Raw genomic sequence first — 13276 nt, 5'->3', positions numbered from 1 at the left:
GGTTAAGCCTCTGCCCTCAGCTCAGGTCATGATCCTGGGGTCTTGGAATCGAGCCCCGCGTCGGGCTCTCTGCTCAGCAGAGATCCTGCTTCCTCCTCTCTCTTTGCCTGCCTCTCTGCCTATTTGTGATCTGTCAAATAAATAAATAAATAAAATCTTAAAAAAAAAAAAAGAAGTTCCCATCCACTAGGATTCAAAAAAAAAAAAAAAAAAAAAAGGGCGCCTGCGTGGCTCAGTGGGTTAAAGCCTCTGCCTTCCGCTCAGGTCATGATCTCAGGGTCCTGGGATCGAGTCCCCCATCAGGCTCTCTGCTCAGCAGGGAGTCTGCTTCCTCCTCTCTCTCTCTCTGCCTGCCTCTCTGCCTACTTGTGATCTCTTTCTGTCAAATAAATAAATAAAATCTTAAAAAAAAAAAAAGCCCGATAATAAAATATCAGTGAGAAGTAACTGGAACACTTGTACATCACTGGTAGGAATGGAAAATGGTACAGCCACTACGGAAATAAGTTTGATAGTTTCTCCAAAAGTGAAAGGGAGTTATTATATGGCCTAACAATTCCATTCCTGGGTATAGATCCCAAAGGATTGAAAACATGTTCCCACACAAACTTGCACACCCATGTTTGTAGCAGTGGTATTCACAATAGCCAAAAAGTAGACATAACCCAGATGTCCCTCAATGGGTAGATGGAGAAACAAAACAGAGCCTATCTGTACAATGGAATATTATTCAGCCATAAAAAGGGAACAAAGTACTGATATGTATTACAAGACAGATGAACCTTGAAAACATGCTTAGGAGCCAGGCACGAAAGGTCACATGTTGTGTAATCCATTAATATGAATTGTCCAGAATAGATCAGTTCATAGAATATAGGTTAGCAGTTGCCTAAAGCAATTAGGTGTACTTATATATTCTAAAAGGGTACATTAAAAAAGAAAGGGTACATTTCAAGCTAAATGAATTGCATGTCAATTAAAAACAAAAGAAAATGGGTGTCTGGGTGGCTCAGTGGGTTAAAGCCTCTGCCTTGGACTCAGGTCATGATCCCAGGGCCCTGGGATAGAGCCCTACATTGGGCTCTCTGCTCGGCAGGGAGCCTGCTTCCCCCTCCCTCTCTGCCTGCGTCTCTGCCTACTTCTGATCTATGTCTGTCAAATAAATAAAGTCTTAAAAAAAAAAAAAAAGAAAAAAGTTTTCAGTGATGATCAGGCCTTAAAGTAAAGGGGTTAGGCATCGTGTCAAAAAATAACATCAAAAGAGAATAGCCCAGACCATTTGCAGGAGGAATGGGGCGGGTCTCTGAGATCCAGATTCTTGCATCAAGGAAACTGAGGCCCAGGCACACAGCTCTCAGGTAGAGCCAGAATCAGTGCCCAGGTGTATGTATCTTATGAGCTCTCTCCTTGCATCTTCTAGCCCTGCACTATCCAGTAGGAAAGCCCCTACCTCTTGGGGCTGTAGCACCCATGAAAAGTGACTAGTCTGAATTAAGATCCCCTGTGAGTGTGTGCAATGCATGCTACTTCTCCAAGACTCTGTAGGATGAAAAGAATAGAAAGTATCTTAACTTCTCTATGTTCATTATATTTGACATATTGTTCAAGATATATTGTGTCAAACAGATCAGTTTCGCCAGTCTTTTGATTTCTAAACTGTGAGGGCTAGAAAATTTAAAATTACCTATGTGGCTCGCTTTTATATTTCAATTGGACAATGCTACTCTGGAGTATTTGGGCCCCTGGGGCAGTGTAGGAGAGCTTGGCATTAATTCATTCACGAAATGAAATTTCCCTGAGCATCCTTGGCTGGAGGAGCCTAAAGCTGATCCCCGGGGGGTGCTGGTTAAGCTGGAGAGGGGGTATCACCTGCACTTTGAATCCTAAATGGGAAGAGGGAAGGCATGTGTGGTAACCCTTCCCTCTCGGGTGGGGAGGTTGATGTCTCCTTCACTAGATCCAGATGTGCCTGAAGGTCTGTGACTAATTAAAATCTGCAAGGCATGGCGATTAAAAACAGCAGAAAAGGGTGGGTATCTTGTGCATTTTGACGAGCTTTACTGTTTAAGCGGAACTCCAAGAAAGGGTACCTTCCAAAGCTTAGTCATCTAATCCAATATACGCAATTGTTGCTACGTTTCGGTCAGACCTGAAGATGGGCTGGAGGGGTGGGGGTGGGAGGAGGGCGGAAAATTGTTACTCCAATAAAAAATTACTCCAGGAACGTAGAAATTTTGTCAAGTTCATTCTTGTATCCTCGGCGCCTGGACCGCTGCCAGGCACATAGTAGGCGCTTCTTAAACATCTGAATGAGTTATGATGTAGAGTTTATGTGGATGCAACAGTGAATTTTGCACGGAAGAGGCCTCTGGTTTTTATCAGTCTCCAAGGAGTCTCGTAGGCCCCCAGAAGGGTTAAAAACCACTTAATACTGACAGGGACACGAAATTTATTTGAAATCAATGTCAAGAATTGGTTGTTCTTATTCTGGGGAATGGCCAGACTCCGGCGTCTGGAATGGTCTACGTGCTTAAAAATACCACTCGCCACCATTTTCTCCAGGTAATTTTCCATCCCTGCCCGCACATCCAAGGGGGAAAAAAGTAATTCTGAAATCCTACCTAGCTATTAAAAAAAAAAAAAAAAAAAAAAGAAGGAAAAAAAGAGGCGAAGCGGTAAAACAGCGAGTCTCCGGGCGCTGAGAGCCTAGCAGAAGAAAGGGACCCACGCGGGCCCCGGGCGCCGCCGGGACCCAGCCCCCCAAACTTTGCCAAGTTGCGGGCGCCCAGCGCGGCCGGAGGCGCGGGGCGCGGCCGCGGGCGGAGCCGCCCCCTGACGCCGGGCCGCGGCGCGCCGGGCCGCCCCCTCCCGGCCCGGGCCGGCCCCGCTGGCTCCGCTCAAAGTTTGCGGCCGCCCCTGCGCCCGCCCGCCCGATGTATGGGTGATATACTGCAGCGGGTGTCAGGGTGAGGGACGGCCATATTTGCCGGTGCGGCCCGAGCCGTCAACAACAAAAAGTGCGCGGGAGCTCGGCGGGCGCACGGACGGGCGCTCGGACGCCGGGCCCGCCTCGCCGCCGCCCGGCCTCGCCGCCGCCGCCGCCGCCGCCGCCGCCGCCGCCCTCGCGGGCCTGGCCCCGCGGCGCCCCGGCGCGCCCCGCCGCTCGGGGGGATGTCTTACAAACCGAACTTGGCCGCGCACATGCCCGCCGCCTCCCTCAACGCCGGTGAGTGAGTGCGCCCCGCGGGCCGCGCGCGCCGCGCCCCAAGTGCCGCCAAGTTGGGGGCCGGCACGTCCGGCCCCGGCCCCGGCTCCCGGGGGCCCGCGGTGGCCGGGGGCGCCGGGCACCGGGTCCCGGCCCGGGGCAGCGCGGCCGCCGCCGCCATGATTCCGGCGCCCGCGCCGCCAAAGTTCGCGGGGGCGCCCCGTGCCGCGGCGGGGCTCGGCCGGGGCCGGGGCCCGGGGCGCGGGCGGCCGCCGCGGTCCCCCCCACGCCGGCGGCCGAGGGATCGCGGGGAGCGCGGCGGGCGAGGGCGGGGGAGGCTTTTCTCTGCTCCTTTTTCCTCTGGCTTTTGGGCGGCTCGGCGAGGGCCCCTGCCGGCGGGAGTCGGGAGCGGCCGGGCCACGCCGCGAGCGGGGCGCGGGGCCCGGGTCGCCCTTGGGGAGCAGGGGGCGCGGGCCCGGGGCTGGGTGGGGAGCGGGCTGCAGGGGTGCAGGCGAGCCAGGCCAGGCCGTGCGTGGGCAGGGCGGGGGCGGCGAGCGTGCCCGGTGCGGGCTCCCCCTGAGCGCGCGGGGCCGCTGGGGTCACCGGCGGTGCGGGGGACTCGCTCCTCCGTGGGGGCTCGGTCCGGCGCGCCGGAGCTGGGGTGCCCGCAACGCGGCACGCCGGATGTCCCCTCAGGCGTGCGCGGAGTGACAGAAGTTGGAGAAGACCGGGGGCTTCTGAGTGCCTGCGGGCGGTGGGTGAGGGCGGCGTTCAGCCCAGACCCCCGCATCTCGGAGCCCCCAAGTCGGGGCTTCGAAGGCCCCTTCTGCGGAAGCCGGAGTGGAGGGGCGTCCTCCCCCTTCCCGGGGGCTGGAGCCCGGCGATCCCAGGAAACTCCTCCAGAAGTTGTCAGGCGGCTCCAGGCTGTGCCCCGGAGCTTGCCCCAGGGATCCAGGGAGGCCTGGGGTGAGGGAAGGAAGATGGTGAGGTTAGGGTGTGATCTGCTTTTCCCCTTGTTTGGGTCTTTCTCCTTTAGACACTTGGCAGCAGACTTCCAAAAAAGCAGGCGCGTTGGAGGGGGGAGGGGGCAGAGGCCTGGTGGGGGTGGGGATTGGCCTTGCTGGTCAGAAATGCCACGTTGGCAGTTGGCCGTGAGTTTTGGGCCTTGTCTCCAAACGGGTGACTCTGTAACTCCAAAAAGCTTAAGAGGGACCCAGGAAATCAGTCTGTCTGTCTATCTATCTATATGTATTTTAACTTACAGGACACAGATTTGGGGGTTGGAAAGGGTTAAGATTCAGGGTGCCAGTGGAGGCAAAGTTGAATTGGTTAAATTTGGGGTCTGCGTCCCAAGAGCCAACAGCCACTATTTTCTCAAATGTTCGCACCACCTTTGGGGTCTGCAGACCTTACAGAGACAGGCTTTGTGGTCCAGATAGGATTTCTCTTTGCCTGCCTCATCTGTTTCTGGGGTATGCAGGCCGGAAGGTCTTGCTGCCAGCCTGGGCACCCTGGAAATCTCAGGCCTGGCCTCGGATACTTGAGGCAGGTGTCCTAAACTGACACCTTTGGGGATTGGGGTCAAGGGACAGGGGCATCCGCTCAGGACCCCTTCAGCCCTGTGCTGGGCTGGCTGGCACCTGTGCACAGGTTTTCTTCTGTGCTCATTGCCAGGAGGACTGCTGAGGTCCCCAGATGTCTGGTGTTATGGTGGGGGGCTGTGCACCTCCCCATGGACCCCTCAGAAAGCCCCAGCCTCCCCCTGCCATTTGCATCCAAGATGGACTCTCCGCTGCCGCTCCTCCGGCTTCCTTGTCATCATCCCTCACGCCCTCCAGCACTGCCTCCTGCTCGCGGGTTGCCAAGCCGCGGCCTGGCCGGCGGTGGCAGTGGCGGAGTTAGACAAAGCCCCCGCCTCCCCGCCGGAGAGCACATCCCACCCCCCCCAGGCGCCCCAAGTGGCGGGAAGGCCGCCAGCTCCCCAGGCCCAGGCCGCTCTTTGTCTGGCGTGGGGGCGGGGAGCTGCGCCTGGCCCCAGGAGCTGCTGGCCTCTGCCAATCCCTCCCTCGGCTCCGGGCCCTCCCTGGTCCCCGCACACTGCGTGCATTGTCTGTGATGCTCGGAGACTGCCGTGCTCACGCCCAGTCTGGTTTTCTCCCTGGCCTCCTGCAGCCCGCTGCACTGGCCCTCCCCGTGTCTGCCGGAAGGAGTGGGCATGAGTAGAACTCAGGGCCCTTCTGCCAACTCTCCCCAGGGCCTCACACAACCCCCCTCCTGTTCAGCAGAGTAAGAGACTGGCACTGACACACGATTGGGGTCACCTACCATATCACCTGGTGATGGGAAAGGCAAGCCCTCGGCTGTTGTCTGACCCCAGCCCCCCACCCAAACCAGGTGATTTCTCCTCCCTCTCTCTTAGCACCCACTCCCTCGACCTAACCCTAGACCCATGGAAGACTGGGGTTTTAGACATTCTGTTGGGAACCATTGCCTCAAACAGGTGGAGAAACTGAACCCCAGAGAGGGAAAGGTCTCTTCCAAGGTCACAGCCAGACCAAGTCCTGGTCCAGGCACTCGTCTGTAGGAAAGCTGATGGGACAGGAGGCAGGGAGGTGAGAAACACGGGACCAGCAACAAGAGGTGAGGGCGGTCCAGGGAGTGAGCTCCCGAGTCCCGCTCATCTCCTGCCCACAACCCGGAATGTCCTGGACCCTGGGCTGCTCTGCAGGAGTGTGTACCCCCCTGGGGTTGCACTTAGCGTCCTGGCCTTCCAGAGAGGTGTGATCTCTTGTGGCAGTCAGGGCTGGAACCCGGATCTGGGGTTGCAAAGACCACACTCACTGCCCACATCAGGAGGTTCAGGAAGTTGGCGTTTGCCTGCTGTGGTGAGGGGTCCTTGGGGGTGGGGGGGCACCCACCCCGCCCTGTCCCTGTCTCCAGTCACTGCACGTCTGTGGTTGCCTTGGATGGAGGTCGCAGTACTGCTGGCGGTTCGTCCCTTGCCTGAGCACTGTGGGCCCCGTAGCACAGGTGTCTCACCATGGCTGCTTGAGAGGCGTGGCAGCTGGGGCCAGGACAGGCCCCGTGATGTGCCCTCTTACCAGCTGAGAGGCGGCAGGAACCATGTTCCCTGACTGGGCACCCCACATCCGACCCTAAACCAGGGCCCCGGCTTGGGGTGGGAGAGGTAAAATCGGGGCAGGCCTGAGAGCGAGGAGGACATCTCGGGTACAGAGCTGTTCCCAGCTCCTGGCCAGAAGGACCGAGGGACAGGGCTCGGGGTGCCAGCCTGCCCTGTGGCGTGTGGCTCAGGAGAACGCCCACCCTCTCCGGACTGTGTGTCTCCTCCTGGTGCGGGCCGGCAGGGCTCCCCGAGGGCCCCTTGCACTCCGGCAGCCGGAGCTCCCGAGCGTCCTTCCTCCCTGTCCCCTCCCCTGCTCGCACCAGATGAGCAGCTGGTCGGTTGGGCCGGCCTGGCACCAGCTGTCCATCCCCGGGGCCAAGTCTGCGTAGTGCGCCGTGTGCTTGAGAGACCGTGTGGCTCTGGGGGCGGCAGGCAGAGGGGGAGCTGCTCCTCGGCTGGGCGTGGAGGCAGGCGGTCGGCTGCCGAGGAGGGCTAGGTAAATTCTCCATGGTTACCGCTGTTTGTAATTCTGCAGGACATCCTCTACCCGCTAATGGCCACTTGGCCGCCATTATGGGTCTGCACGCTTCCGGCTACCGAGCTGGAGCCGGAAAATTCCCCGCTGATGACTCCCCACCCCGCCCCCCCCAGCCCGGAGACTCCATTCCGAGCCGGGCCCTGTCCCCACGTGCTCCCTCGCGCCTGAGGGACGGGGTGTCTGAGTGCTGCCGTCCACAGACGGGGCCCTGTCCCTCCCCTCTTGGGGTGGGAGCCATCCAGCCGTGGGAGCAGACTGTCGCGGGTCCCGGCCCCTCTTTGGGGAGGGAACCACAGGGGCTCAGGCAGACGGAGGGCGACCGAGGACACGCAGACACACGGTGATAGGCTCCAGATTCCGGACCTGGGGTCCCGTGAGCCGGTCTCCCGCCGGGCGGAGGTCTCCGGCCCTCGGAGCCCTCCCTGTCTCCCTTAGCAGACGTGGGCGGGGGGCCGGGCACGCGCCGCGTGGACCAGCCCCAGTAGCAGGTGGGCCCCTGCGGCAGGGATTAGGCCAAGGGTAGCCGCAGATTTCATCTTTGCTACCGATCCCGACCTGGCGGCCAGCAGCGAGCCCTGGTGGTTGGGGCGCGGCGGCCTCTGTGCTGGTGGGAATGAGGAGCGGCGACCTGCTCGCTGCATATTCTGTCGTCTGGGCTGAGTATCGGCCATCGTCGAACCAGGGGACGGGACGTCTGAGGACAAAACACCGCTGTTTGGCATGGTCCTGGGGTAGGGGACTATGGCAGTACCCAGAGTCTTTGCTTTGGGTACAGTTACACGATCGCTGACTCTTCTCTTGTCCCCCGTAGCTGGGAGCGTCCACCCGCCCTCCACCAGCATGGCGACATCCTCCCAGTACCGCCAGCTGCTGAGCGACTACGGGCCGCCGTCTCTCGGCTACACCCAGGTACGGCCGTGGGGGATGTGTGGCGGGCGGGAGGGGCCGTGGGGCTGGCCTGGGCACCCAGGGGACATGCTTCCCACCATCCGGGCAGGAGAGCGGCTGGGACGGGAGGACGAGACGTGACAGGATGGAACGGTCATCTGGACTTTCACCACGGCCCTGGCCCGCCTCCAGTCTCAAGCCTCGAGGGGTGGGATGTGTGTTTCACGGGGGTCCTGAGAGGTGGGGGGCAGAGAGCCCGAGAAGGCCTGAGGGCAGCACACCCTGTTGGGGCCGCTGGCCACGTGTGTCCCTGTGGCAGGGGTCTCCGCACTGGAGGCCTGAGGCAGTGAGGCCTGACCTGGGCTCCGGATCTGCGCCTGGGCAGGAGAGAGCGGACCCTGTTCTCACTTCCTCCCTTCAGGTCGTGGCCCCAGCAAAGAGGAGGGCGGGGCCCTATCCTTCTGGAGCCCAGATGCGGATCATCGGGAACGGGGGTCCTTGAGCCGGGCCACGGGGGTTTCTCTGTGGTTCTGCCTGCTTGGCAGCCTTGTAGAGATCTGCTTCCTCACCGCCCAGCGGGGTCGATGCTGGCACTGGCCTCACTGGCTGTCGCTGGTGGATGGACCTGGCCAGGCCCCGCGCCTCGGTGCCCTCTGGCCATGGCTGCCGTCAGGTTCTCTGCCGTCACTGGAACGTGGCGGCATTCTAGGGTCGCCGCGGAGGCTGGCCCGGGGAGAGGGGTGGCAGCTGGCCATGCCGCGCCAGGCCCTGTTGTCCCAGGAGCAGAGGCGGGACCCGGGCCGGGACCCCCTGAAAAAGCGGCGGAGGGAGGGTGGCGGGGAGGACCGCCGGGCCAGGAGGCGATGCCCCGAGGGTGCTGGGGAGCTGAGCGAGGACGGGAGGAAGGCCCTGGAGGCAGGACACGGAGGCGGCAGAGGAGGAGGGAGGAGCAGACGAGGGCCTGGGGGGGCCCGTGGGGGCCCGCGGGGACCCCACCTCACTCATCGGGGTGCTTCCTTGGGCTGTGGGTGGGGTCTAGAGAAAAAGGGGTTTTGTGGGATGAGCCCTGCCGGCAGAGGGGTGAACGAGTGAATTGAAACACGTTCTGTGTTCTGTGCGGATGGTCTTTGGCAATTCTTTGTAGTCCTGCTGACCCCAAGGTGTGGCCCCTGTCTCGCCCCATGCTCTGGACCGTCCTCTCCTGGGATGTACGCGCGCATCGACCAGGTCCTGGGAAGTACCCATTGGTTGCGGAGACAAGCCGGTCCTTTTTTCTCATCTGAGATGTTAAAAGCCTTCTGGAGGCTGCTGGTGGTTTCGTTCTCTGCAGGAGGACAGCAGAGAGGCCCAGCTCTCTCTGGTCTGCGGTTACCCCTCAGGGTAGACCAGCCTGGCCCCGGCACAGACGGCCGCTCCGGGAGACTAGGCCAGGCTGCCTTGCCTCCAGGAGCCGCCTCAGGGCCAGGCCTCTCCCTGCCCTGTCCTCGCTGTGGCTGGCATATGGTGCAGTCCTGACTGTGGCCTTGGGGTGAGGTTAGGGTTCGGTCCATGTAAGCTCTTCCTTCTGATTCTAGGGAACAGGGAACAGCCAGGTACCCCAAAGCAAGTATGCTGAGCTGCTGGCCATCATCGAGGAGCTGGGGAAAGAGATCAGACCCACGTACGCCGGGAGTAAGAGTGCCATGGAGAGACTAAAACGGGGTAAGTAGTGGGACCCAGACTCCTCTGACGGGTGCCGTCTCCCTGTGGGGTGTGTGGGGAGGTCCCCTGTGCCCCAGGGGCTCTCAAATCGTTAATCCAGTGTGGAAGCCTCCACAAGGCGGGGGTGGGCCATGGGATGTGAAGGTGTTCTTGGGATCTGATGGGAAGGCCTCGTGTGCTTCCTGGGAGGGTCTGTATGCTTTAAAAAAGGAATCTTTATAGCCCAGATCCTGCTGTTTTGTCTGTTGCCTGCTCTGCCCATGGTGGCTGCTGCTGGGCCCAGGGAGCTGGAGGAGGCCAGACGCGCCAGGCTTCCTTCTCCGGGCGGGCCGGGGACACGGAGTGGTGAGGTCCTGGGTCCTGTGTTGCCCTCTGCTGTCCGCTCTTTGGAGCAGAGCCCGAGGGGGCGCCTGGGTCTGTGCTAGGCTGGGAGGGAGAGCAGGAACGCTCCGAAGTTCTTGGTGATTGCAGAGGGCGGGCAGGAGCATGATGTCACAGAAAACCGGTGACTCACGTGAAGACGTGACTGACCAGCTGATCGGAGCGGCTGGGAGGGGGCATGAAGTCGGCTGGCACCTCGCGAAGTCACCAGGGAGGAGGGGAGAAGAGCATTTCTGTTCTAGAAGGTGGCGGTGCAGAACAGCAGTGGCCTAGGTGCGAATTAATTTCGGGAGGGATCTGCTGTTTCCGAGGAAGGCTGCAGAGGCAAGTCTGGAGTGAATCTGGGGCATAAAGGGGGGCTTCTGCAGAGGCCAAGACTCCACAGTGGTGGGTGAGGCTGGCTGCGTACAGCAGTGGGCTTCCCTGCTGTTTATGAAGCCGTCGTGGACAGGGCTTGAGGGGGTTGAACCCCGACCCACCCCAGGGGGCTGGGGCAGGTGAGTATCACTCTGTGTCCAGAGGCAGGGGAGGCACTCTGTTTGGAGGCAGGGGAAGCAAGACAGTCCTGACATCTGGAGTTCTGACCACCCGAGTGGAAATCCCTGGGAAGATGCTGGACCCCAGAGTCTTAACAGGTGATCTGCAGTCACCCTAAAAAGCCAGCGGGTTCAGGCCAGGCGATGCATGTGCCTTGAGATGGCTCCAGGGCAAGTGCTGCGTGAACAGCTGGTCCCACGGTCACACTCACCAGTAGCTGAGCCCAGGCTAGGAAAGTTCATGTCCGAGCAGGGTAAAGAAGGGTCATAAAGGGTATGATAGGGAATTCGGGCGCACGGGTAGGTAGGTCAGCCAACTATAACTGATAGGCCAAGCATGTTTTTTAGTTTTTAATGGTGGGAGATGAATCTGTGGGGTGCCTGGGTGGCTCAGTCGTTAAGCGTCTGCCTTTGGCTCAGGTCATGAGCTCAGTCCTTGGGTCGAGCCCCGTGTCCGCCTCCCTGCTGAGCAGGGGTCGTCTTCTCCCTCCCCCGCTCCCCCTGCTTGGGCTCGCTCCCTCACTGTGTCTCTGTCAAATAAATAAATGACATCTTAAAAAAAAAAAAAAGAGATTCTGTGACACGTGAAACTGGTCTGCAGCTCAGAGTTCAGCGTTGGTAATAAAGGTTTATTGGAAGATGGCCACACCCATTGCTTCCCTAGTGGCTGCTTGAACGGTTGTGACAGAGCCTAGGTGGCCTGCAAAGCCCGAGATATTTACTCGTCTGGCCCTTTCTGGAAAAAAGTCTTCTGAAGCTCGGAGATAAGATACCTGCATGACTTGGGGCTGTCATTCACAATGCCCTCCGGCTGTCCCCTCTCAGAAGGAGTACATTCCTTGTGCCTTTTAAAACAAGATTAGTATCTCACCGTATTCACTAAAGGCAACGACAACAACAACAAAAAAACCAACTCAACCACCAAATGGTAGCCAGCAAACCAGAGAGAGGAGACAGGCAGGGGAGTGATGGGGCGGAAGGTGTTCTTGGCACCCGTCGGGCAGCGTCACAGTGGACCAAGGTTGGACGTAGACGAGCAGTCTTGCATCCTAGCTGTGCAGGATGGACACTGGTCCTTTCTAGGACTTAGAATATGAAGAAGCCAGAGAAAAATCACCATTGGAAGTCCTGGACTCTGCAGAGTGGGTCAGGCTTACTGAAAGCAGGTGGGGCCGTACCTTCTTCGGCACCTTCTTCAGCCCCCTGATGGCCTGACCTGCCAAGAGAGCTTGCTGGTCGTCTCCGGTGTGTGGGGAGGGATTGGTAGGAGTCATGAAGAGGAGTCTGGGCTAGGAGGGAAGGCCTTTGAGGGGGGGTGGTTCAAACCGCCAGAATTGCGGGGTGGTTTGGATGCGGGTCCCGAGGTCCCTTCCAGGGCGAGGGCTTTTCAGCTGGGTTGCACGGGGCCCTCTTCCTCTCCCAAGAATGGGTTCTACTGGACCTCAGCCTCTGCTTCTCCTCCAGGCATCATTCACGCCAGAGGACTGGTTCGAGAGTGCTTGGCGGAAACGGAAAGGAATGCCCGATCCTAGCTGCCGATCAGCGCGGAAGGTTTTCCATCTTTGTCTACGACCGGAAGTTACAGCTCATCTCCTATGTTCAGATGAAACTCTTGCTTTCAAAATGGTAACAGTTTGGTTTCTCCTTCCCATGTCCCTCCCGTGGTTCACGAGGCTCTGAGATTGAGAAGTATTTTGCAGTGGACTAGGATTTACGTTTTCAATAGTTAGAAGTTACCCAGGGTTTTTTTTGTTTCTGTTTTTCTCCTAAGCATTGATTTAAAAGATGCACGTGAAAGATACCCATCTCACAGCAAAGCTCCCAGTTATGTTACCCAGATTGTTCTCTGTTCTTTTTCATAAGCTAATACAACTCTGAGGGTTTTTTTGGTTTGTTTTGTTTTTTGAGTGCATACGTTTGCCCCACGGTGTGTGTTCCGCTTAATATAACTTCTTTTGTGCTTAAGCATTTGCTTGCATGACTACGAGTGCTTTGAGGTCAATTTTTAAAAATGCACAAGTTATAAATACAGAAGAGAGCGCAACCCTACCGTACCTGACCTAACAAGAACCCCCTCACCCCCCAGTTTTCCTGCCAAGACTGTGTGTGAACGTCAATTCTGCTTTTCCCATAAGGTGATCTAAACATCTGGAAGAAAAATGACTAAAACTGTTTGCATCTTTGTATGTATTTATTACTTGATGTAATAAAGCTTATTTTCATTAACAATTTGTATTAAGGTGTGGGTTCCTTGAATTCTTAAATGTTTGTTTTTTTGTGTATTTTCTTTTTTAAAGTGATATTTAAAAAAAAATAGCTCCTTGGGGGCACCTGGCCGGCTCAGTCCCTAGAGGTGCAACTCTTGATCTGGGGCTTGTGAGTTTGAGCCCCACGTCGCGTGTGGCGGTGACTTAAAAATCTTTAAAACAAAACAAAACGAAAAACAGCTCCTTCAGTGAGAGAGAGATCCCTGCCCCAGAGGGTTTGCCCACCTGGTCCTAGAAATGTGTTGTGTGCCGATGGCCGAAACATCCTGGGCCGAGGAAGGCAGTTGTTTGCCTAAGTCGGAAGGTGGGGGGTCAGGCAAAGCTGCATCCTGGTGCATCGTAACTGCCGTGGACATGGGTGGCCGCCAGGGAAGTGAGCAGGAACGTTAGTGGAGGGGGTCTTACTGACTCTCCCCGCCGCCTGCCCACAGTGAGGCCGTTCTCAGCTTCCAGATGCTTGTCCTGTGAGCATTTCTGGGCTGCTCCAGGAGTCTAGTTCTCCTACAAGGTGGCCTCTGGACTCCCATGAGCTTCCTCTGGTGCCCGGGGACAGTCTGTCGCCCTGGTGCTTGGGAAGGCTGGCCTGCGCTGGTTGTGCTGAGACTGAGGGGTGAGCCCCAGCAGCACCCCCCCGCC

The 13276-nt window shown here is 58.3% G+C and overlaps 2 protein-coding genes across 6 annotated transcripts; both read left to right on the top strand.

The window, feature by feature from the left end:
- Positions 1-2513: 2513 nt before the first annotated feature.
- Positions 2514-12602, top strand: CDK2AP1 (cyclin dependent kinase 2 associated protein 1). 4 transcript variants are annotated; one of them, XM_032310641.1, is made up of 4 exons: positions 2514-2562; positions 7679-7776; positions 9330-9456; positions 11838-12602. In XM_032310641.1, the coding sequence occupies exons 2-4, from the start codon at positions 7708-7710 to the stop codon at positions 11903-11905; spliced, it is 264 nt and encodes an 87-aa protein (XP_032166532.1). In that variant the 5' UTR covers positions 2514-2562; positions 7679-7707; the 3' UTR covers positions 11906-12602. The 4 variants fall into 4 exon arrangements, with proteins under 4 accessions (XP_032166532.1, XP_032166530.1, XP_032166531.1 ...); XM_032310639.1 differs by lacking the exon at positions 2514-2562 and adding an exon at positions 2857-3226; XM_032310640.1 differs by lacking the exon at positions 2514-2562 and adding an exon at positions 6711-6825.
- LOC116572009 (collagen alpha-1(I) chain-like) lies at positions 3365-6562 on the top strand. 2 transcript variants are annotated; one of them, XM_032310637.1, is made up of 2 exons: positions 3365-4171; positions 5488-6190. In XM_032310637.1, the coding sequence occupies exons 1-2, from the start codon at positions 3385-3387 to the stop codon at positions 5493-5495; spliced, it is 795 nt and encodes a 264-aa protein (XP_032166528.1). In that variant the 5' UTR covers positions 3365-3384; the 3' UTR covers positions 5496-6190. The 2 variants fall into 2 exon arrangements, 1 of the variants encoding a protein (XP_032166528.1); XR_004278086.1 differs by having other exon boundaries at positions 3372-5599; positions 5706-6562.
- Positions 12603-13276: the final 674 nt, after the last annotated feature.

Source organism: Mustela erminea, chromosome 13, assembly GCF_009829155.1.
Source record: "Mustela erminea isolate mMusErm1 chromosome 13, mMusErm1.Pri, whole genome shotgun sequence".
Taxonomy (NCBI): Eukaryota; Metazoa; Chordata; class Mammalia; order Carnivora; family Mustelidae; genus Mustela; species Mustela erminea.
The sequence above is the reverse complement of the archived record's forward strand: the minus strand, read 5'-3'. Positions and strand labels throughout refer to the sequence as shown.